Source organism: Taeniopygia guttata, chromosome 3 (assembly GCF_048771995.1).
Source record: "Taeniopygia guttata chromosome 3, bTaeGut7.mat, whole genome shotgun sequence".
In the NCBI taxonomy this organism is placed as follows: domain Eukaryota; kingdom Metazoa; phylum Chordata; class Aves; order Passeriformes; family Estrildidae; genus Taeniopygia; species Taeniopygia guttata.
In genome coordinates, this window is record NC_133027.1 from 74658725 (window position 1) to 74684169 (window position 25445).

At 44.8% G+C, this 25445-nt stretch overlaps 1 protein-coding gene across 2 annotated transcripts in view; it reads left to right on the forward strand.

Moving 5' to 3' along the window:
- Positions 1-1951: 1951 nt before the first annotated feature.
- Positions 1952-25445, forward strand: part of FRMD1 (FERM domain containing 1) — a 41441-nt gene continuing 17947 nt past the window's right edge. For both annotated transcript variants that reach the window (XM_030268362.4, XM_030268363.4), the window contains exons 1-3: positions 1952-2069; positions 12097-12261; positions 17005-17095. In XM_030268362.4, coding sequence (XP_030124222.3) covers positions 12166-12261; positions 17005-17095 — 187 coding nt within the window. In that variant the 5' untranslated portion in view covers positions 1952-2069; positions 12097-12165. The remainder of the gene's footprint in view (positions 2070-12096; positions 12262-17004; positions 17096-25445) is intronic.

A 25445-nucleotide genomic window follows, 5' to 3' on the forward strand; every position in this document is an offset into this window, starting at 1 on the left:
CACACTTTTCTTACTCTCCTACTCAGGCTCTGTGTGAAGGAAATAGCCCTAAGGATTCTAGTGCAAATGATGAGGAGAGCAGGAGAGCATGTTAAGGTGGTGCCATGGAGCACTCCCCTGTCTCAACAGCCTAGACACGGTGCTTGCCTCCTGTAATAGCTAAAGCACCGTTTCACAGAAACTGGAGCCATGACTTTGTAAGCTACTGTAACTGTTTCCTTTTCAAATGATCAAAATCCAGAAGAACACAGCAACTGTTCAGAGCTGTTTGCTAACATTTCAACTTCTCCACCAGCTGTCAGAATATGGCAGAAAGTCCTACTGTGAGCAGACTGTGCTGGCTCCACTGCAGGCTTTATGCATGGTACAGGGCAGGTTAAATAAGAAAAGATTCAACAACAGAGCCTACACTTGGGCACTAAATTCTGTGCCCTTACATTCAATCCTGCAAATTCATGCTGGAAAATAAGTGAGGAAGAGTAGGTGATATTACAAGATGCTGCTGACTCCAGCAGTGGTTGGACCATTCCATGAGACAATCAAACCCACCAACACAGCAGACTACTCTTCTACTCTTACTGGGGGAAAAAAAAAAAAATTTAAAAAAATTAGGATTTTCTGTCCATTTAGTGACATTGACCAGTTTAGCAATCTGAAGTGCTCCAGAGCAGGCTTAAGGAAAGTGCTACAACCGTGAGCAAAGGGAGTGAAGGAGACAGAAGATAATACAGAATAAAAATGGACAGTGTAACATGTTTCTTTGGACAGAAGGAAGATGTCATGCCAAGTCAGCTGTCCATGAAAACATGCATTAGGCACCTCAGAATAACATTAGAAACAGCTGGCATGCTGAGAGGGTAACTACATAGATCAGCCTTGGCTGAACAAAAGGACAAGCCATGAAAGAATTCACCTCGGCCATTGGGAGTCGTCTCTATTCAGTTAGGACCCACAGCCCTGGAACCATTCCTGAAATGAAATGCCTATCCATTTCTCAGATAATGAGTAGACACCAATATTTTCTCTCAGAAGATTGTTGTGGGATAAGATGTTCCCTCTGCTGACAGAACAGCCTCACTGTTAGAGTCCAGCTGGGAAGAGGCAAAAGTAAACTGTCCTCTTCATTATCCATGCTCTGATTTTAGCCAGTCTCGTGTCCAACCTCAAATGCAAGATTAAAAACTGGGGATCAGTACAGGTGACCTGGTGCCCTGCTCACATCATACTGTCAGGTGGCCATGTCAGACCAGCAACTCAGGCTCACTCTTGTGGTTCCTCCTGGGCAAATCTCCTATTTTTTTTTTTTTTGCTATGGAATTGTGCAACACTATGCAAAAGCCTTCTCACCTGCTCCCCTTACAGCCTGCTGCCAGCCAGCCATGCCGGCTGCATCCTCACATGGAACTGGATATGTGGGGAAATTGAGCAACAACCTACTCGTGAGGGAGCAACTAAACAGACAATGAGATGATGTCCACCTTCTTTCAGAAAATTACTACATTAAAAAGCAGAATATAACACAGAAGAGGGAGGGAAACAAGAGGGTTTATGCCATGCCTACAGCACAGCATCTCCTTCTCGAGCACTGTAGCTCTCAGCGCCCGAAACTCCAGGCGCGGAGTTCCCAGATCCGATCCCGACTTTTACACTGCACCTCTTTACGCTTCGAGCCATCTCCCCCTGCCAGCATCACCCACTTAACCGGACTGCGGCACAGCCACCTGGACCGAGTTCCGGTGACTTGCTGCGGTTACTCTTGATTGCAATTTCCCCTACGCAAACTTCATTGCTGCCAGTGCGGTGAACTGAGTAGCCACCAAAACCAAAATCGCCTCGTAGCCCCGCCAGCACCCCCTCATCACCGCACGCAGGGCCGCCGCAGCTTGCCCGGCACACACCGCCCGGCCCGGCCCGCCCCCGCCGCTTCCCCTCCCCGTGTGCCGCCCCGCCTGGCCCCGCCCCAGGCCGGTGCTCCTCCCGGGCTCGGCGTGCGCCCGCCGCTGCCTCGGTGGGCGCTGGATGCTGCACCGGAGCGGCCGGAGGAGCTCCGCGGCGGGGGCTACCCCGCGGTGAGTCCGCGGGCTCCGCTGTCGGGACAGCGGCGAGGGAGTGTCCCGGGCCTTTTGCGGCAGCGGTGGGGGGAGCCAGGCGCGGTCCCGGTGCGCTGCCGGGGGACAAAGGCGAGGGGGACGGGTCCCGGGTGGGAGCGGCGCCCGCGGGGAGCGGTGCCGGCGGAGCCGCCGGGCGCGGTGCGGCTGCGGGCGGAGGGAGCCGCGGGGCGCCCGGCTGCGGCCGCCGCCCGGGGCAGGGAACGGCGGGGGCGAGGGCGCTGGGACCGGGGGTGCGCCGCCCGCGGGGCCGGACAGGCTCCGTGCGGCGGCGGTCGGTCCCACCGCGCGGCAGCGGCTGCGAAAGTCTATTTACAACTTTGTGGCTGGATGGGCGGTGCGAGCCTCGGCCGGAGCGATCTCCGGCTGTGTCACACTATCAGGGGGTTTTCCCGTCGGAGCCGCCACCGTGGGTGTCCCAGCGCGCTCCTGGGAGATGCAGCGGGAGCGGGGAGGCACAAGGTGGGGACAGGAGGGACTGGGGCTCTGGAGGAGCCTGGGGTCGTGGTAACTTATCCGTCCCTCAGTGTCGTGGACCGGGCCCCGCCGGTGGGTCTCGCTGGCGCTGGATGATGGGGTGATGCTGGGGCGGGATTAGCAACACACCGGCTGCGCGACGGGAGACACCCGAGGCGGCTGGCCGTGTCCCAGAGAGCTCCCGTGGGGCCGTGCCATGGCACGGGTGTGGGACGCGTCCCAGCTGGTGCTCGGTTGGCTGCCACCTGCCTCGCAGGTGCCGAGGGAGACTGACAGGGACACGGCCCCGCGGGTCCCACCCTGTGGGGCAGCACATGGGCCGCCTCCTTCCGTGGGGCAGCCTCGGCGGCGGGGGGCTGGAGGCATCTGGGGCTGGGCTGGGTGGTCTGACAGCCGTGCAGGACTTTGATGCACCCGTACTGGACGGGACGGGAGGAGAGTGTCCCCGCAGGTGTGTGCTTGCGGGAGAAGGGGTGAGCGTCAGCAAGGCAAAAGCCTCCATATTTCGTTGTTTCTCCGCCTCTTGGAATTCTTTTTTGGTAACGATTTACAGGGAAAGGCTTTGGGTTTCCTGCGCTGAGAAGTCGTGGTCGTCTGAATCGAGAGATGTTTCTCCTGCTGTTCGGCAGTGACAGGCTCTCAGGTTAATTCCCCTGTGGCATTTAAAATGCACATCTGTGTTTTTCCACGACACCAGAAAACTAGCACACCGTCTGAACCTTGTCCCTTCTTCAGAATACTGCTGTGATGTCCAGGCCCTGATAACAAATACTTCAAAAATATTTTAAAAATCCCAAACCAACAAACCACAACTGTTTGAATATGGTGACCCATTAATTTGTTAAGCATTTTTAATTTTTATTTTGTTCCTGGAAAATTTGGAATGAAAACAGAATGTCTTGGCCGTACTGTTGTTTATTTCTCCCATTTAATTGTACAATTAAACACTCTTAATCAAAGCGTTCTGGTTTCAGCACTAGTGGTGGTGGGAGTCTGTGTAGTAGCCTATGTTTTGGCTTCAGATAAGAAGTGTCAAATCCGAAAAAAAATGGAATCTAAGAGGTGAGTAGGGGTTGTGTTTCTTGTGGAGATAACCTTAAGTAAGAAAAGAGGGGAGGAAACAAAAAAAAGTAAGACAAAAATAAATCTACAGAATGCTGTTGAAGAACATGAGTTGTAGTGGTTCTTTGCAATGGTCTACCAAAAAATCTGTCTGTGCTTTTTGGACAGGGTTTTTTTTTCCCTTAGAATTTGTGTTGTTGTTAACTGAATTTTTTATACGAACTTGATAAAATGGGATGAACACCAGTAACACCAAAACCATTTGCATTTACATGTGGTTTTCTCATCTAAGTCTTTTTCTGATAGAAATTTTTAGACCCAGGAGAGGGTCTGGTTTTTAGGGTGTTTTATGGGTGAATTTTTGTGGGATTTGGTTTGGTTTTGTTTTGTTTTTTTGTTTGCTATATTTTTAGTAGTTTTTTTTTAATCAAACTTGATAGTACTTTAAAGCTACAGCACTTTTCCCAACACTGCAGGTAAAAAACATATGAATCAATTGATTAGCTCTCTATCAGTTGGCTTTTGTAGAAAAGTCGTTGCCCTACTGTTTCTCCAAAGTGAGGCAATGTAAATTACTTGCATGCTTACTGTGCTCCACGGTTACACTTCTTTTCTTGCAGAAAGTCCCCTGTTACTGCGTTGCTGCTTGATTATCTTAGTGGTGTTAAGCACTGGTACCTTAATAAGTAGTGTGTGGTTAGTAACTCTGCACAGAGAAAATGGTAGGCTTGGCCCAAACAAGGTCCCCCGACAAGGAGGAGCTGCTGCCTGGAGAATCACAGGAGAAGATAATTTGCTTCTTGTTTAACCATTTCTTATGTTTGCCTTTTCTTTTTTCCCCTCTGTTTCCTCTTTTTGTGCAATTCAGCATTGCCTCAAAAATGCAGCACTCTGTAAGGCTGGGGTGTTTTTTTGTTGTTTCTTTTTTTGTCTGTGTCTTCCTCATTGCTTTGCTAAAGCTGATGTCTGACAGTGCTGTGTGCAGTTTCTGAAACTGCATCTAATCATAAAGACCCTGCTGTCTGTGTTAATTTTATCAAGGTATTGGCAGATTGGCATTTTCACACTTGTAACAGAGGCAAGTTGTGTTCCAGGTGGAGTTTTATCTATTATTTTTGTCCACCTCACATACATCAGTATTCCTTTCTGCTCTGAGTATTTTCAAGACTAGCTGTACACTTGAGGGGGAAAAAGTTAGAAGCAAACTGATGCAGAAACTGCCTGGTTGGTTTGGATATTTAGATAGTGATTAGTGATTCAAATGCAATGAGATCTGCAGTGGACTTTCCCCTTCCTCAGGAGAAGCAAGCCAATTTTTTTTTTTTTTTTAACATGGTTATTACTGGTAGTGAAGCTATTCCTGCTCAGAAAAATTTGTTACATTGTTTAAAAAAATTAAAAATATATGTCTCTCCTTATTTGTCCTGCAGCTCGAGGTATTGCTTGTGAAATTATAATTACTCCTTGCTCTTTATTTATTTATTTAATAAATACTTAGTAGTCTGCTGCTTCTATAACTGTTGCACGATCTTGGTGAGAATAGAAATGAAGACATTTTTGGACAGTTCTACAACAGACTTCGGGAGTCTTAGGGATACATTCCAAATCAGTCCACTGTAGCTAAAGTGAAAAAATACTATCCCTGTAAAATAACTTGTGCAATGACAGAATTGTAGAAGAGTATCTCTCATCTGATGTGCTTGAGGCAAGAGTATAATGGATCCCCTTGGGAGAAATCCTGTTCGTAGCCTTGGTAGGCTAAAAATGGAATATGTTTCCAGTTGGAGAATTAACTGATAGGCTTTTGGGTCAGGACATGTCATGCATTTGCAATTTGCACATTAGAGGAAGGTGCTTCTCTTCTGAGCTGCCAGTAGAGAGGCTAGGTCTTGCTGCTGCTCTCCTGCTCTTCCTAAGTTTCCTGACACTTGCAATGCCTGTGAAGGAAGCCTGGCTTTCCCTTATTGTAAAGAACTTGCTGCCTGTACTTTGCCTCTCCTGTTTCCTGTAGATAGAAAAGATGAATGGTCTTTACAAAGAGCTGCGATTTACAAGGCAGAATTGCCAAGCACTGGAGTGCTAAATTGAAGTATCTCTGTTCTTGTTCTTACTCTGAGATTCTGGACCAGCATTGTCTTCGCTGCACTCCCGGCTGTGCATTTGTATGCCCATAAATGAGATTTCCCTAAGGGTCCATCTCAAAAGGGACATATATTGGTGTGTTTGAGGGGTGACAAGGTTGCTGTTACTGAATGGCTATTCCAGCAATTCATTTCTCTTAACTTTTGCAAGCTCTCATGTGTTGTGTGTTGGGATCCAGCTGAGAAAATGGAGCTTGGCATTTCTGACCAGGCTTCCTTTGCAGCTGCTCTGTGTGAGGTGTAATGGATACTGAGGCTGGCTCATGCCCAATGCCATATTTTGCAGTTTTTTTCTTGAACTTCTGCAGTTGTCTAGGCCAATTGATACCTTAAGTTACCACTTACTCTTAAACTTTAATTAATGTGTTTGATTTATGAAGTATGAGAAAGACTTATAAGTGATTGTTATTCAATAAACAAGTCTATCAGATTATGCAGCAGTCATGAAATTTATTGCACTAGAAACTGCGTGGTGGTAGTCAGATGCAATAGGGTACATACTACTACTTTTACTAGTCAGTAAGAAGGAAGAATCAGTTGATCCATTTATCTTCCCACAAGAAGATTGTTTGTCTTCCCAGGTAAAAGAGCATGCCGGAAAGGAATTGCATGCTCTAGATGCAGACTTTACGGTTTGGGTGTTCTTTAAAATGTGTACATTGCTAAATTTTGCATGTAGTACTGTTAAAATAATGTTTTTTAAAGGGTTGCCTGTTTTTGTGTACGAAAATTCAAAGCCACTTTCCATCACTTAAAAGCAATGGAAAAACATAATCCCTGTGAGATCCTAATTCATCCCTTTTTGCCTGTAGCCTTTAATACTCATTGTCTAGATCTTTCAAAGAGCTCCTGAACTCAGTTTTGTTTCAGCTAAATATTGAGCTCATAAAGTGATTCATGTTGTGCTGTCCTCAAAGGGAGCAAACTGCTGAGGAGCTTTTTTCCTCCCATGGGAGAGGTGGATGGAAGCGTGGCAGCACCCTGCGTGGTCCTGCCATTGCTGCCCTGCCCTTGTGCTTCCAGGAGCTGCAAGAGCACCTCCTTTGGTGCTCTGTCCTTTGTTAAGCATTTTTTCCTCTCCTTCAGGACTAGCTAGTGCACCCAAAAACATGAGTCACTTTTATTTGGCTGCAAGAGAATGCCAACATCCCTGGGTTGGGAGAGTTGTCCCTGTCTTTGAGCTTAAGGACTATGGCAACCTACAGAGTATTATAGCAGCATGGCCCCAGGTTAGGAATGGGTGTCCACAGAATTTCGGAAGATCCCTTCTTCCTAAGCACGTTATTTGGGGGTGCAGAGCAGCAGAGTTACAAGCACTAGAGCATGTTTCCTGTTCTGGGATTCAGTTGTACTGCTTGATGTGGGGCAGGAAGACCTACAGCACAAAGGTGGGGAGTCTGAGCAGTCATGCCTAACTAAGAGCTGCATCTAATCCAGCAATGAAGACTAGTGAGAAAGCATTTTCCTTGCTATTGTTAAAGCTCAGTGTCACCAAGGAGTGCTGCTTGTACAGGAAGAAAGGAAAAAAGGATGTTGGCTGGTATCTGAAACCAATGCTCAAGCGATTTCCCTGTCACATCTGCTGGGGTTCACAGCCCTGAAGTTTTTGAAGGCATCTTGCATTGCACCTCTTGAAGAATCCTAAAGGAAAGGTGGGGGCCAGGCCCACATCTTTGTCCTGTGAGAGGACTCTGGTCACACCTGACCAGGTGCAGAAAGCCTGCTGTAGTTGCATCTCCCACTTCCGTGGGCTGAAGCCAGTTGTCTCTGCTGTCAGTGTTGCATGTGTCCAGAGCCAAGCTGCACCAGTTCTGGAATCCAGTTCTTCAGAGCGCCCAAGTGACTGGGAGGTGTCTTGTGATTCCTTGTTCAACAGCTTTGAATAGGAAACCCCTATTCCAGGCTGTTGAACAAGGAATACCAAGACACCTATTCAAAGTAGTGTGCAGTGTTTGAAGACAGGTGTGCAGTGTTTGAAGACAGGTGTGCATTTTACCCAAAAAGCAGTCCATGGATACCAGATTTGGTACCTTACCTCCCTGTGGCGTCTTTCCCTTGGATGTGTTGTGCTGGTCCTGGAATCATGCTGAGGTAGACACGTTTGAAAAGTCGATGTGCTTCTGCGAGTTTGCTGCAGGATATGACCTAGTTGTCCTGACTGCTGATCACAGGTGGCACTTCTCACATCGTCTTACAGCCATGACATAAAGCTATTTAGCTTCAATCTTGTTTTCTGCCCTGACAAGCAACTTTGTTTCCGCTCCTTCCTGGTTGATGCATCTTCTCAGAGAAATTTTCATCATTGCAGGGGTTAGTCAAAGGAGGTGGGTGGAGTTTTTTAAAATTGCTGAGAAAGGCTTATACACGCCATCATGACATCTGTTACTTGCTCAGGCTCTTTATTACTCTCTTTTGCAGTTAGTACTGGGGCCCTACAGTGTGCATCTGAGGGGACAAAATACCTGGAAGGTGAGGGGGGTTTTTAGTTCTAGGACTGTGTTTCATCCTGAGTACAAGGCACCCCAAGTGTGGGTTGCTGCCAAAGGCAGATTTGTTTCCAGGCAGTTGTCTGTCTGTCTTGCTGCAGGACTGCCTTGATTAAAGCTGCTTAAGCTGTTTGTGAAACTGCAGCCTAAGAGCCTAGTGTTCTTAGAAGCCCAAAGATCTCTGGATGATGTCTGGAAAATATTAAGAAGAGTCTTAATGTTTCTGGACAATTTTTCATGAGAGGCTGTAGGGCCACTGTGGTAAGATTTCATCAGGAAAATGCCCAGTGCTCATTCTCTATCAGCTCTAGCAAAAGCAGATGTTTTACTGTAATAAACCTTAAAAAGCATGTTTCCAGGTGTTTGTGAGAGAAGCACAGAATGACCTATGCTTTTTTTTCTTGATAGATAAGAACTTTGTTCTGCTTTGCTACTCTGAGTTGGTAAGTTATGGTATCTGTTCCTTATCCCCTTGAGATGTGGTTGTATCTGTACCTAGAAGCTGAAATGAGAATTAGGACCCAGTTTGCTGTGTGATACAAACTAGTGTGTAAAATACAGTGGCATTCATTAGGAGAACCCACATGCTGTCTGGATGAGACCTTCTTCTCCCCAGTTTCAGTGGTGGCAGGACATCCTTGTGTCGCTGGGTGTGAGATATTTCAGTGAGCCATCCTGCTGATCCCTGAAGCACATGGCTCATTCCTTCTAATTCAACTCCTCTTCCCCCCATGGGGGGCTCTGCTGCTCTTTTCCACCTTGCTGGGGCAAACCACATCCATTCCTGCTTTAACCTAGCAAGTGCTGAGGTTCTGGCCCTGTGCTGGGAGGCAACTTGAGGGTCTGTGGAGAGAGGAGGGGAAGATTTAATTGAGTTTTTATGACCATGTTTGAGCTGCTTAGTGAGAAAAGGCTTGAAGTTAATGACAGGCATGTTTCCCAAAGATCCTCTGCATGTGTGTTTAGGTAAAATAAACACTGCTAAATAAGCTGTGCCACAACTCTGGGCACTAATAGGCCTCCTGTCTGATACCAGAAGAATACAAACAAATAATGCCTTTGACTGTTTTAATTGATAGACTTGCTGGGCCTTTGACCAAGCAATTACGTCTCAAAATGCACTTCTTCAGGAGCTAAAACATGAAGTGATGTTAGTTAAAAAAAAGCAACACAACAAAAACAAACAACTTGTAGGGTGTCCCGGGGGCTGATGATTGACTTCAGCTTTTATTAATTCATCTGCAGTGCATTTGCTGGAGCTTTTATGGTTTAATTGAGGTTAAGAGGTTGGAATCTGTGGTAAACAAAGGAAGGGCATATGGACAGTATGAAATTGTGTATGTTTAAGTAAGAGCATTCCTTCTGGTCACTTGTTTTCACTGAGCAGTTACTTCTGACTCACAACTTTTTTTTTTTTTTAAGTAAAGGTGTAAACATGCATTGCTAGCAAGTTAATGATTCATTATGTTTTATCACATCCTAACATACCTCTAAAGAAGAGAAGGTTTAGCTGGGCTTGTGTTTGACCTCCACCTTCAGATTAAGGATGTTTTTTCTTTAACCCCTTACCTGGCATGGGAGGGTCCAGAACCTTATTTGGTTTGTTCGTAAGAAGAAAAACACCTTCTCTTCTGCCTTTCTCAACTTCCTGTTCCGAGGGTCCACAGCTGTTCTCTTAAAAATTCAAATGGAAAAAGCAGGTGTGGGGAAAAACTCTCCAGAAACTTTTTATTGTAGAGGCTATGGGGAAGTGGGAGTCAGTTTCTTCAGCTGTCCAAAGGAATCTGTGTGCATGTGTTTGTGTTTTATGGTAACTTTTTTGCCCTACTTTCAGTTCTATTTGTAGCCCCATGAATGTCTTCACTGGCTGTAATATCCCCTTGTGAGAGGGAACGTGTAATAGCCATTGCAGCCGTTGGGCAATTAAGATAAGTTCATACTTGAGGTCTTTATGCTGTTGATAAAGTTTATGGCATGAATTACATCAGCTGGCAATAATAGTGGTGACCTGTTGCCCTCATGTCATTCTGTAGACATCTGTAATTTATATAGAGCTGTTAATAGTGTGTAGTCCGGGGTCTAAGAGTGCATGTCAGTAGAATTATTTCATTAATCTAATCTAATAATATATATAATTCAGTAATATATTTTCAACAATTATATAATTGTTCTGAAATAATACTTTAATAGCCTCCTTGTCTGCATTTTTTTAATGTTCTTCTGTCTTATAAGGAATGCTCTACATAATTTGGATAAAAAATCGCTTTATTAAGAAGCATTGTATATGCTGGCTTGGCAAAGGCAGTGCATGGAACAGCTTCTGTACTTGCAAGAGGATACTCCTGGATCTATCTTGTATTTGCATTAAAAAATAATTTTTAAAAAACTGATGCTTGAGTACAGAGTTGAAAGGAGAGGGATAAATCCAAGTTCTATTTGCTGTACTCTACATTATTGTTTGCTTTTCCCATCTCCCACACAGGAATTTGATTCTGCCAAAATTTTCTCCTGAACCAGGACAAACATGATTTTAAACACAAAATGCTTTTAAAACTTATTCGTAGTGCACACACAGGCATGTACATGCATATATGTGTATGTGTGTTAGCATAACATGGCCTGCTTCCCTGCTGCTTGTGATCCCTCATCTTTTATGCATTGTGGAGAGTGAAGGAAAAGGCCATGGCTCCCTTCGCAGCCTGAAGGTGGGCTGGGCTGTGGGTGGTGGGAGAGGGTGGCACTGCCATAACCAGTGCATCGGGCTGGGGTCTGCACCTCTCCCTGGGTGTGTGGGGACTCTGGGGACAGACATCAGCCTGCAGCACCTCTGTTGCTGTGCTCAGGTGTTGCTGGTAGAAGGGCAGCTTTGTGCCCTTTGTTCAGGGCAGCTGGGGGTTGACTTACATCAAAACTTGTATGGGGATGGAGTGGAACCCACATTTGGTATCTTGCTGGTTGAGGTATCTGCTGGCATTGATATCTAACCCACCCTCGAGGAGCCTCTCTCCTTCCTGATGGATTCATCAAGTACCACAGGATACTTCCTGAGAGGAATGCTGGGAGCATTGGAGAGGACTATACATAAAATGGTACAAGTTGCTGAGGAAACTGTCTAACCTAGCTGTAAAGTCAAGATGATGTTGGCTACTCTGCATTTGGTTGCACAGAAAACTTCCATCTCTTATTTCTGTTAATATCTGAACTTCAGCTGTAAGATGCTTGTGCAGCCTGTGCTCAATACTTGAGAGGAGGGCAGTGCTTACCTCACAAAAGGTGTTACACAGTGGCTCAGCCTTTTGAGTTTGTGTTCCACCTCCTCCTCTGAGTTGAGGTGTAGAGGATTTCAGGCAGTGTTTTCCCAGGGTGTAGGGATGGAGTGAGGGGGAGGACAGCACAGATGAAGTCCTCTGCACTGACATGTGCCTGTTGACAGCATATTGAAATCTCTGCTTTGGGAGTGAGCGAGGTGCCTGGCTGAAGGATGGGACGCTCCTCTATGTCATGTGTTTTCAGGCAATGGCCCAAGGTGCCACCTGCCTTATCACTTATACGAGTCTGGAAACCTTGAGTTACTGAAACCACCCTGGTATGTTATTCCAGGCAGACCTCATTGCTTTATGGCCCTCTCATGGGACTTTAAGCTGTTTAAAAGGTTGACACTGCCTGATTCGTGCTGTAATGGTGGTGGAAACATTGACTGGCCCTGGAAAATGGATGACTGTTGGGAGTGGTTTTGTTTTTAAACATCTCATCACATGCATGCTGTGAGCTGCCCCCGATGCCAAGAGAAGCACAGCACTGATGCTCTTGCCTTTTCAACAGGTACATGGGATGAAGGGAGCCTGACACCTGTCTGGAGAGGAGACCCCAGCCCCTGTGGAGCTGCCCACCATGAGCAGGACGCTGCTGGCAGGCAGGATGCAGCCAGAGATCCGGAGCGTCTGCGTCTTCCTGCCCACCCGTGAGCAGCTCAGCCTGGCCGTCGGGGTGAGTGGCCGGGAGGTCGCAGCATCGCGGCCATGGTTCAGTTTTGTTAGCTCCCATTGTTCTCCCAAAAGCCTGCTGCTGGTCTGCTGACCGAAAGGCTATTAGCCAGCTTAGGGTAATTGGTGCTCCATTTTCTAATTGGGCAGCTTCAACTCCTTCGCAGAGCTCCTTAGAAGTCGTGACTGTGTTTGTAGGGTGGGGGTCTCCTCTGCTCTTTTTCTGTTGTTATTTACATTTTATTGTGTCTGAATGGTTTTGCTGCTCATAATAATCCAACAATTTTTTAAAACTTGAACCTGAAATACCTTGATTACTTAGCAAGTGTACCCAACATATGAATGTTTACTCTTGTAAAAGAGTCCAGCTATCCCTGGTTTTGACAGCCTGCAGATCCCTTCAAAGAGTCTAAGGCAAACAGCCATCGAGGGTGGGGTTTTTTCCCTCCTAAGTACTCGTACACACAAAAAATCGAGGCAAGTTGCTTCATTTCTTTGATTGCTGCCTCGAATGTCTCAAAGTGAGCATGAGTGACAGCAGGGCCAGCTCAGCTGGCAGCCCAGGGTGGCATGGTGTCTGCACAGCATGGTGCCTCTTTGTGCAGTGCTGGCTGCTCCTTGAACTTGTGAGAAACTGAGTTTACCAAGAGGCACTTGGCGTTCAGAGGACCAGGGAGTTTCAAAGATAAGTGCTCTCTTGTGAGCGTGTGCGTGCACTCGAGTGGGCTGGGGAGATTTGGCTTTGTTTTGGGTAGGTTTTTTTCCCCTGCTTTGGGATGAGGAGGGGGGGAAGACAGTTGAGGTGAACTGTTATTTTAAGTACTTGATTGAAACTGTGGCTTTTGAAACTATGCGTGCTAATCTTCAAAATCCGTGTCGGAATTTTCCTACCTGCTGTGTGTAAGTGTAGCGTCCTTAACTGAAACAGCCTCAAGGGCTGGATGGAATAAAGCTTTAGCAGAAAAATCTGGGACGCTCTGCTTCTGGGTTACTGGTTCAAACCCAGCCCATCCACTGCCCCAGAAGGTTTCTGCAACTGCTGGCTTTTGTGCAAGGCAGAAAACGATGATTTAATTAAGTTCTTGGCAGCAGGTGTACAGGCCTGGGTAATGGTCTGTTGCAGCTGACCCTAAATCTCACCTTCTTATAGCTCTTATCAGGGAGGCTAAAGATGGGAGATAGCAGAGCCAGCCGGCCGTGGGGAAGGTGCAGGAGGGCAGTGCACCAGCAGGGCTGACACTGTCACTGCTCCTCGCTGCGCCTGTGCCTGCATGGAGCACGCAGCTGTCCCTTCACCACTGGGTCATGCGCCAGTGAATCACAAAAACCTGCAGGTTATCGTAAAATAAATTCGGGGTGAGAAAGACTTTTGAGTCCAGCCATAAACATGATGCTTCCAAGTCCATCGCTAAAACAGGTTCCTAAATGGTACATCTGCATTCTTTTTTCTTCTAAAATATTTAATCAGCATAAGAAATGGTCTTTTGCAATAAGCACTGACAGGGACAGAGGAAAAGTGCTGTGTCCCTTTCTGTTCCCCTCTCCTGTCCCAGCCTGCTGCCCCTCCAAAAACCTGGGGTGCCTTGTGCATCACTACATTGTCCTGCAGAGGAATCCTCCACAGCATCCCTTTGTATTCCTTTTAAAGACATTAGCCCTTGTCATTTCTGATGCCGTTTTCTTTCTGTGTCTGGGAAATTGGGAAAGTATGTACATGGAGATGCCTGCATGAAAGGGAATAGCTGCCTGGGCCAAAACATGAGACCTCAACACACACTTGTGTCCTAATTGCATAGAGAGTGAAACATGACCTGTTACAGCTGGGCAAGTCACCAGAAACAGCTTTTCATTTGGCTTCTGACTTTACCACAACACTCATTCAAAACAGCAACAAAAATTAAGATTTTGCAGCTGGAGAGATCTTTCATTTTTAAAGAAACATCAAGGCAATTTTCTAGTGATGTTGGTAAAACCCAAATGTAATTAGCACAACCACAGATGATACTTTGTGCATTTATTAGAATAATAATGCCACTACTAAAGATTTCCAAAGCCTTTTAACCTCTTCAGTGTGGAATGCAAATACTAAACAAGCTTGCAGCTCAGTGAGGTAGGTAAGAATGGTTATCTTTCCAGCAGAATAAATTATAGATCCTTCCCATGATAAGCACAGTGTTTATGCAGGTAAGTCCTCCCTCTCCCCTCCCATATAAATTCCAACCTTCCAGATAAGAGTTTACCTATATGTGTTTTATGTGGTCACATATAGATTGAAGCTTGCTCTTTAAAATGTATGTCTTACACCATTCACAGATAGTGCTGTTGAAGAGGGAAGAGCAGGAGCCATTTTAAATTCTCTTGCCCCACAATCAAGTATTTCTTAATTAGCTTTGATGTCTACCTTTCTGAATGTACAGTGGATCTGGGGAGATGGTGAGGAATAAAACTGCCTTCGTGGGACTGACTGTGAATGTGAGAAGCAGAGCTGTGAGGGGAGCTAGGATGTGCTGCAGCTCACCAGCTACTCTGAGGAGGGCAAGGCAAAGTGGGAGAAATTTATGGAGTGGAGGTAGTTTGGTGAGGTCCTGTGGGTTGGTGAATGGCAGGCATAGGTCTGAAGTCTTCCAGTTGTTCTGTGAACAGGAGAACTGATGTTTCAAAGCATATGTGCTAAGAAAAATAGATATAGGTAACTAATGCACGTGAATATCTGTACACAGAATGACCTTGGAGTAGCAGTTACTTTCTGTAAACTTGCACTTGATTTCACTTTGGACTAAATTTCACGTGTAAAAAAGCCCTGAGCCTGACACAGGGCAAAGCTGAGTATCAGTGGAAGGAATGAGTCATAACATTTCTGAGATCAATCTTGGCACAGGAACCATATGCATCGGGAGGAAAGTCCAAAGATGAAAAATGCAAAGGGAAGTATTGGTTGCTTTGAGCAGAGGGGAAAGTAGGAGGAGGGAACAGCAGTTGCAAATGTAATTGGTATTGCACAGCCTTTAAGGCTGGGATCAGAACTTGATACAGAAGGGAAGTGCCAAGAGGAGAATGAACAAGGTAGTAGTAACATACCTGTTGTGCAAGAACTCTGCCTAAATCACTGTTTAGAGCTATGTGCCACAAAACTGTCACTTGAAGTGCTCAGTTCCCTAGAATTAAGTATCTTAAAACAGGTTTTTCTTTCCTTAGGTATGAAAGCTTGCCACTCAGAACATTTTTCTCATTGTGTAGCATTTACAGGGAGTCCTGTGCTGCCAGTGACTCTTGTAAATGCCCATAACTGTTCTGGCTAGAGGTAGGTCACATCTTTCTTAGCAAATCCTTCCCAGGTAGTAGAACATGCTCAGAGCTTGCTGCTTTGGCAAAGGAGATTGCTGTGTAACCAGGTTTACCTTCCAAATGTGTGTTCTGGGTGTCTGACCATACACTGCATCTAGGTGTGAGACTAAAAAGGTGCAGTCTCACACAGAGACTCATAATTATAAGACCCAGATGTGGTTTTGGGTCTTATCAGAACTGTGCACTACCTCCTCCCTGCTCAAAGCTTACACCTGTTTGCATTGGTGTAGTGCAGGCTTCAGAGCTCCTGATAAAAGAGTAGTGACTGTCTGGCTACTGATGCCTTGTCAAGTAGAAGAAAATGAGTACTTAAATGACCTCCTGTTCCCCATTGTCCATGTCTAGTGACATGGTACAGCCTGGGGCAGGGAAGTGAGTGCAAGCCAGTTTCTGGGGTGTGTGGCATACCTACAGTAAAAGAGCTTTAAACATGAGGATGGTGGTTGGTTCGTAGGAGAGTTAAACAGTCGACTTCTGCCCTGTCATCTTTTGTTGCTCAGTAGGTAGCAGTGCACTATTACCCCTGCAGGCAGCTGCTCCTGGCTCTGCTAATCTGCATCGCCCTGCAGTGGGGTAATGAAATGCCAAGGTCCTGGCCCATTTTGCAGCCACAACTGGCTGCACCACGGCCTGAGCTGAGGTTGTTTGTGCCAGTGCTGTTCTGTTCTCCCCATCTGCTCTTCCTCTGAACTCCTTCCCCCATGCCTCTGTGTGCTGGGGGATTTCTGGGTCTGCCTGTGGTTTGTCTGTCAGTACTCCTAGGATGGTGCAGTGGGACAGGGGGCAATGAGGCTAGGGATGGGAGGATGTTTAGAGGGGGAATCTTCATATCATAGTACACGTGCAGGTGTGCACATGCAGTTAAACAGAACCATGCTCCTTCTGGGACCGTCTGTGCGTTACTGGAGGCAGGAAAATCGGAAGGTCTCAGAGTGCAGGGAAACAGGCAAGGTCTTACAGGCTTTTGGCTGCAGCTGCCAAAGATGAAGATGTCAATGGCTGTGTGGCTAGAAGTCAGCAGGAGACAGAACAAGTTCTTCTGTGTGGGGTACAGAAAAACAGTATCTCTAACCCATGAGCTACTCAGTCTTGTGTTTGTCTGGGGACTTTTGTTCCTGGTTCTCCTGAATGAAAACTTTTGGGTTTGCTTCTTTTTTCTTTTCTCAAAAAAAAAATCTGCAAGAGAGCAGTATTTTCATTTCTGTAAATATTAATGATTACTATTCTCTGATAATAGCAATAATACTGAAGACAATGCATGTTCTCTGGTGTGGTTGTGGTTTGATATTTTGTACCCAAAAATGTATTGGCCTGCAACTCTTCTTTAGAACTCTTCTTTAGAAGAGTTGCTCCATCCAGGTGCATGAGCCATCTGTAATGTTGGATTGGTTGTGTCTTTCAGGTCAAAGCCACTGGACAGGAGCTCTTTCAGCAAGTTTGTGATTTAGTGAAGATTAAAGAGCCTCACTTCTTTGGCCTCAGCATTGTTAAAAGTAAGCAAACTCAATGCACGAGCAAGTGACTTGGCAAACATCCACAGACCCGCTTGTGTATTTACAGTGTGTGCATATATACACAGTGGCTGTGCCTGCGGGGGGAATCTGATTGTAATAAGGTCACAAAGTATGTAGATTATGCAGAGCCTTCCCAGAGCTCTTTTGATCTTTGGTATGTGGGCAGACAAATTGAGTAAAAGGGGGGCTTTTGTTCTCCACCTTTGTTCTTGGATTCCACCTCTTTGTGGGGCTTTCTTTCCCTCCTGTAGTGGGAGTTGCTAGTCAACATATTTGTGACTATATTCAAAACTATAGGTATTGAATAGGAGGTGGATTTTAAAAGGATTTTGGGGCTAAAAGTGTTACTTATCTTCTGAAGTCACTTGTGAAGAATGTGGCACTGGGGAGGAAACTCAATGATTGTAAGGGACTGAATGCATGCATGGGACACATTGGGTTTTGAAATATCACATTATTCAAAACTTCTAGTCCCTGAGTTAAAGTCCAGTTTGCTGGTCCTATGGCTTAGTATTGCCCAGGAAATAATGTTAATATGGTGCTTAAAGAAGCAAATTGATATGAGAGATCACATTTCGGTATGGTGTATGCATTGACATTCCCTCCCACACCTCAACTCTTAGTAATTAGAAATGGATCTGTCATCTTGTTTGTCTTGCCTACCCGCATTTCCAAAAGCCCTGAAAGACTTGTCTCTCCTCCAAAAACTTTTCTCAGTTATGTTATTTACTGCTGCAATTCTAGATATTCCATTGAAATTACAGTAGTCTTTTTATAAATCTTTCTAAATAAGGTTTCTTTTGCCTCTTTATAAATATGTAGGATGAAATAAGGTGTTTTTTCTAAGTTGGTCTCATTTTCTTTATGCTTTCATTCTGTAAGAACTACTTTTTTGAGTACAGTGTTCAAACTGAAAGGAACATAAGCTTTTTATCTCCATAAGGTTTGTAGAGTCTCCAAGAGATTTCTTAAACCTAATATACCTGTGCTTTAAACCAGCACAGTTTTATTTTAATGTGAGGAGACCTAAATGCTCTTAACTTTTTTCACAACTCATCTGTGTTTCTGAATCCTTTCCTTTGTGACATTTCTTAACACTAGGTTTTGCCTATTCCACTTGCCGGACATCTTGGCTGAAATTGGAACCCTTGTCCTCTCCTGTAAGACAGGACAATTTCATTCCTATTTTCTTTGAATTCTTCTCCTGTTTCTTTCACTTTTTTCCCACTTCACGTGTTTTTTGTTCCATATTTTCTGTACCCTGCTTTTCCTTCCCTCATACCTTTTCTGTGTAGCAGTTTTCTTCACCCTGTCAAGCACAAGGACTTCTGGTCCCAAAATACCCTGTAGTGGCAGATACCTTTCAACCTGTTGGAAATGCATTGTAACCACCACATCCCAAAGAGCATAACAAAGCTGTTCTGACTAGACTTTATTGTCCACAGCTTTAAGTGGAAACAGTCTTCTCACTTCATGAAACTATTCTTCCTTCTTATAGCAGCTAATTCTTCAAGAAAGCTCTTAAAAAGTCAAGGGAAAGAGTTATAAGAGTCCAGTAGCCTGAATTAACATCTTGTTTGTTTGTTTCGGGGACTAATTATTTGCTTTCCTGAAAGGAAATACTTTTTCTGTTCCACAACTTGGTTTCTCTCCACCTTGTTTTGGTCAACAGTCTGGTGGTCATCTCCCTTTCTGCCTGTGGTAGCTGAGGTCTTGCCTCTATAGCAAGTGTAGCAGTGAGTCTGGCATTTGGAAGTAGCCTTTAAGGTGTTGCCTGCTTCTCAGGGACTTTTGACTTGGCAACAAGGTATCATCTCAAAAAAGGGAAGTGCTCGGGTCGTGAGGAGGTCTGGGTGAGTGTTGCATTCCCCAGGTTGCCTTTTTCATTCCCAGGGTTGCCAGCACCTGTGGGTGCTTAAGTCGACTGCCTTGGCTGAGTAGCAAGTCAGTGTACATCCTGCAGAGGCTGTGAAGGGGGGAGGCATGGGCCTGGTCTCTCAGGAAAAGCTGAGCTAGGTATCCCAAAAATGGAGAGGAAGCATCTACATTTTTAACAAGGTAATCCTCTCCTTCATCATGCTTTCACCTCTGTGCTGCAGCTTCAAGAAGGTATTTTTTAAAAAAACAGCCATCGTGGTTTAGTAATGATATCTTTCCCGGTTTCTTAATGTATATTTATTTTTGGCAGTCTGATACTGCCACATGCAAAAGAAGGTATTCTAATCCACCTGCATCTATTACTTTGCTGCTAATTTGTCAACAAAACCCCAACTGTCAGCAGTAGCAAGAGAATGAAAATTAAAGGATTTCTACAGAACTGTAGCCAATCACGCTGCATGGATTATCTGGATTAGGAGCCCATTTGACCTGCAGACATTGTACAGATACACTAATGCTCAGTTGGTCTCATAGTAAGTATGTGTGTGAGGGGGAGAGGTTGGAGTCCTTAATCATAAACAGAAGTTTAACTCCCTAAGTGTGGCAAAACGGGAAACAGGACCATAAAGCACCATGCAAGCTGCAAACCATGAATGCTGTAAGATCTAAGTTGCAGGTCTTGCTGTGAGTTTTCCAGCATTTGATGCCTAAATATATTGCCTTCTTCTGGCTGTTGCAGATACTGAGGGCAGGCTCCAGGATTAAGGGTAACAGTAACAGTGTCAGGATGGAATTTTTCATCCCTTCTGCTCTTGGACTGTTTTTTTTTATTCTCAAGAGGAAAACCACTTCAATCAATATATCTGAGGAGAAAAAAACTTGTATCAGTAAGAAGTTGATCACTTTGAAAATCAAGTACAGGAATATGCATTAATGGGAGGTCCTACAAACCTTGGGACATGTTGCTCTTCTAGTTTTGTCATGGATCATCAGGCAGGCTATACCTTGTGTACTCCTGCTGCTGAAGTGCTTGTTTTTTGGTTTTTATTTTTTATTACTTGTAGTTTGCTCACTGAAAGATCCTGTGACCCTGCCAGGTTCAATCTGGTTCCATAGGCTTCAGCAGCAGGGTCTTATATGGCAAATCCTTTTGTGGGGTCAACCTTATCTAGTGCCCTGTGGGAGGTTTCCCTCTTGTTATCAGAAAGTGTGTGCAGTGACACATTCGGTCTTCTAACACAAAACAGAATGTCAGCAGACAAAGAACAGCCAGGCTTCCTTTGTTGTTATAACCCAGATCTCTTCGATCCTGAATTTTGAGTGATGCCTTTCTAGGAGCAAACCTTGCCTTACCTAAGCAGATGGAAGCCTTCAATTGGGAAGGATCAAGACTGCAGCTCCTATACCCTACCACTGTCTTTGTGTCCTCTTATGAATTTGTCAGGCTGGCTTTCTTACGAAACCAAATCCCTTTGCTTCAGCTCCCTTGCCTCAAGGATAATACTCTGTTTTTTAAAGCTATGGCTGTTCATCTTGCCAGGCCTATGCTTTCCAGCACATGCTTACCAAGGAGCTCAATGATTAACTCTGCCAAAACCACTCTGCCTCCAGTTAACTCTTCTGCATCTGTATATCGTCCAGTACTGAAGTTCATGGACAGGATATGCTAACAGGTTATCTTTATAAGGGACACTCATGTGATATAACAAAGAGTTTTTTAGGAGACAAATAACAAAATACCTCTGAACAAAATATTCTCTGAAATACCTTATGATGATTTCTACACACCAGTCGTTCCTCACTATCCATGCTTCTTGACTGTCTTCTCTTAAATCTACTTGCATAGTTGAATCTCCTTTATGAATTTCTCCTGTTTTCTAACCTAGGGTACAACTCTGTTACAGTTACTTTGGTACCTCATACGAGTTAAGTGCAATATAAGAAAAACATGTGCAGAAATGTACCACCTAGAGGGAGTTGCAGGCATTCAGGTGTCCAGAGAGTACTTGAAAGGACTTACATGGTCTCTTCCTATGAAGGCAATTTTTTGCTGTCAGTTGTTTCTCCTTTGGTATCAGTATAACATCCAGCCAAGTGCTCCCCTGCCTGAGCATTGTAAAGGGTTTGTTTGCCTCTGGCTGAGCAGTGCTGGAAGTGGTTCTGCAGCTCCTCTTGTGCAGAAGAATCCCTTGTAACACTGCTGAAGTCTGAAGATCTTTGTCTGGGCATGCCTTGTTGCTAGATGTAAGATGCCAACGTAAAATTCTGGCAGTACCTATCAATTACCAGGAATGACTGAACCTTTAGCTCAGCGTTCAGATTTAAACAGTTCCTAACACCACAAGATCTCAGGCTTCTTGATATTGTCTCTTCATACTGCCCTCCATGTGCCTTGTGTCCATCCCACGTAAAGTGACCTCAGCCAGGACCTCCCTTGCTTTACTCCCAGCCTCTGATGTGATTCTTCCCTTCACTTGGGATGCATGTACTTTCCAGCTAAAGCTAAAAACACAAGGTTATCCTGAACCAAGTTCTTTTAGACCCTTTAGTAAACAAATGAATCACATATCAGAAAGTGGACAAACTTTCTTTCTATTGGCTTGAAAGGTAACACCAGGAGTACTGAGAAGTTATGCAGATGTGGTGGGAGCAGATGCCAAGTGGGTAGTGATTTTCCCAAATCACTAATGCTTGAAAGCTTGGGGAGATCTACATGCAAAAGGGGGTGTGTAGCTGGCTCTTCTTCAATAAACAAACAGAAAAATCCATGCTGGTGTTCAGGTTATGTGAGGTCTACAGCATGTGTTGTGAGGTATTTTGTAGTGTGGGGTTTTGTTGTTTTTTTTTTTTTTTTTAAGCTTCAGCTTTCCCCTAACCCTAGCATCCCTCTGTCCTGCTCCTGCTCTCTTTCCTGTTGCACTTCAAGGGACATAGTGGTGTTGCCATGAAGCTTCTTGAAGTGTCTGGGAAAAGTTAAGAGCAATAGCTATGGATAATTTTTCCCTTCTCTTTTAGGCATGAAATGCTTGCTATGTGGAAATTTAGCTTTGCACTAATTCATATTTTATTTGAATCCTATTCTTCTGGGCTGTCTAGTTGCATTGCTAAAATGTACATGACTCAGCCAAATTTGTTAATGGGCTCTTCCTGGCTGCCTGTGGGGCCTGAGGTCTGACTTTTGGTAGAACATCTTTGTGGAATCTCTTGGTGCTCCTAGCCCACAATGGGCACAGGAGGAAAACAGTTTTTTTGCATTCACCATTATTTAGTTTTTATGCAGACAACTTACTTTTCATAAAAAATAAGATGAGGAGGAACTGGTTAATGCAAAATAATGGCCTTTGGGTTAGCAATGACTCAGAACTGATTTGACTCTGTATTACAGCCATAATTTTCTATTCCCATTTTTCCTGCAGTATAAATAATGCCTATTGTAAGTCTTCATTACTCACTGGAACTGTGTCACTTTTTTTCTTACTGAGGACCGGGCACATTATTTTTTTGCAACAATGCATGGCCTGTATTTTTTAATACATAAAATGTGCTAAGCTTATTTTGCAGAGTAGAAGTGTTCTACATTTTCGGTAACTGCTTATTTTGAAATGTGATTTTTATAGCATAACCTTTCAATCTCATTTGAGAATTCTTAAAGGTGGAATTGGGAGAAGTGTGTAAATTTCTTTACTGCAAAGGAGCTGCCTGTCCAGATGCATTTCTTGGGATTACAGTGCTGTGTGAGTTGTGCCAGGTCTGGTATCCGAATATATGTACATGGGGGAACTTTTCAAGAGGAGCTGATGTATTTGTAAGATCACCTGCAGTGCTGAGATGAGAGTCATGAACTTGGTGTCAGTAGCTGCAGGTGGATAAGAGTGTATTTTTATGTGTGCATGCTTCTCAGTCAGCTTCTCAGTACCTTTCACTTGTCCTTCAGATGAGCCACTGAAGCAATGACAGTTTGTACCTGCTGAGTATCCATCCCTGTTTGGTTCCACAGATCAAATTTATTCTTCCCTGGAAAGGGGGCCATCTGTGCATTTCTATATTGTCCTTTACAGCACTGCTCAGAGGTGCTGCAGTTTGGTGCCCTCATATCTGTTAGAGATGCTTATTTTCAAAGCAGACAGTTTTAGTATCTAGCAAAAGATCTCAGGGTTTCATCGCTAATCCAGTGTAAGAAAAAAAACCAAACAAACAAAGCCATCCACAAAGCAGTAGGGCTGTGGAGGGAAGTACTTCTTTGTTTTTGTAGGTGGAGGCTTACGTTGCAGGTTGACATTCCAGCAATATTCACTTCATTAAGGCAGGAATGCAGTGCTGCATTCTTGCATGGGAGGGAGGATACTGAACTAGGCTGGGGAGGAGTGGGACCCCCGAGAAGAGGTGATGCACTGGGGTGTCCTCCTGTAGCCTGGCTTATTCTTGTAGTTCATGTGTCTCTCCCAGTTATTATCTCCCTGATAATAACCTGGAATCCTCAGGTGTGACATCTGTGCCCTCACAAAATCATCTCTAACCTAATTAACATGACAGGTAGAGAGGGGCTCCTGGGGTGTGGGTAACAAATGGCTTTACTGTAGTGTAATAGTTCTGTCAGACTTTTCCCTTTCTGAGGTAATATTCAGGGGTGATGGGATGGTTTGGGGTATGTCACTGTGCTTGCTACTGCAATTTTTCCCTCCTGGTTGAAGAATAATGAATGTGTTTCTCTAAATGCCTCTGGGCATGGGATCATTGTTGAAGTAGAAAGGAAAACTGACTCTTCAACTTGTTATAGCCTCTTAAGAAGGTGTCAGCTAAAGACCACAGTGCTGGCAGAGCTGATACAGGCTTTGCCCAGCACTGGCTGCTGTGCCAACAGGACCAACCCCATGCTGTGTGGGGGGGCCATAGTGGAGGGTTTGCCCTGCTCCAGGACTGCCAAAGCCCAGGGAAGGACTGGGTGGCATGCTCATGTTATCCCACTCCTGTCGCTTGCTGTGCAATTCATTTCTTAAATGAGCTTTTACTTAATTTTTATTAAAAGCTTTATGGAGTGATGCTTACCAGCATGGCAGCTGACAGAGACAAGCCTAACATGAACAAACCCTTCTCTCTCTCTCACTGACTAGGACTTCTATCAGCCTCTTCCAGGCAGTGTTGCCTGATCTTAATGGACCTAGAGAAGGAAGGGCTGGGGCCAGTGTAGCTCCCAGCCACCCTATCTTAGACAGAAGTGAAGAGGCAGGTATGAGATGCAATCTCTGTGATGATAAAAACTCCTCCTCTCCTTGTCAAAACAGAAAAAATAACTTCCATATCATCCTGTGTGCTACAGCACTTAAATTCCCACCACAGATACTTTCAGAAATTCCATACAGCCACTTTGATGGTGCAGTTAAATACTATTTTGTTTCTGTATGTGGTGTGTCAAGTAACGCAATAAACAAGTGTAGGTATATTAAAAGTGCAGCTGCAAGCAATACAATGCAGGAAAGAGCGTGGAGACAGAAACAGGATTTTTTTGCGTGTTGTCCTTTCTGTATCCAGTGTTACTGCTATTTTACAGGTTTCCTGGTAGGGTGATGTGTGGGCCAGCTCTGGATAGCCCCAGCTGTGGTTTCTTTAACTTGAGGTAGGAGCTGAAGGAGGTAGCACTCGGAGGTTGTTTTGCTTGCTTGTTTTTTGAAAGCTAGCAAAGATACTGTTTTTTTGTATCTGCCCCTGTAAGGATCTGGAATGCTTAGGAAGGGTGGCTGTGAGGTTGCTCAGACCCCCTTCAACACTGTAACACTGTCTGTGCCATCTGCCATAATACAGACATGAGTGCAGGCTCTCATTTGGAAGTTTGAGCTGCTCTTAAGGGGCAGAAGTTTGTTTGGTGAAGGGTTCTTTTTTCTTTTTTTCCCTCCTCTTTTTACTCTTGCTCCTTTCATGTTTAAGGAGCAAGCTCTTCATTTTGGCACTTGTGTCACCTATCAAAACACTGTCCTAAGCAAGATCAAAGAGTAGAGGGACTGGTCAGGTGAATGTGCTCAGCTGGCATTGCTACTGCAGCCTGAAACACCTGTCATGTCTTTTTTTTTTTTTTTTTTTCTTCCTTAAGAGACTTGAAGACTCAGGAAAAAAAATCTTTCACTAGCTGAGTTGTTTGTATTTGATAATTGGTAAGCAGTGTTATGAAACATCAGCTTTGAAAGCAGCTCAGACCTCTTTCAAGATGATGTGCCATTCAGGCTGTGTCTTGCTCACTCTCACTAGGGTGGAGAGCAAGTCTTGGTCTCAGTGTTTTGAGGCAGGCCAGGTTTCCCTTCCTTTCATTCATCTTTTCTCTATATGAAAGAAGTTGGGTGTGAACAGAACGCACCAGACCTTCTGAGAAAGGTGTTTGTGTTTGGTCCTCTTCTTTCTCACCCTTTCAGAGGATCCCCTTCACAGGCAGAGGATGAAACCTGTCAAATACCCAGCTCTG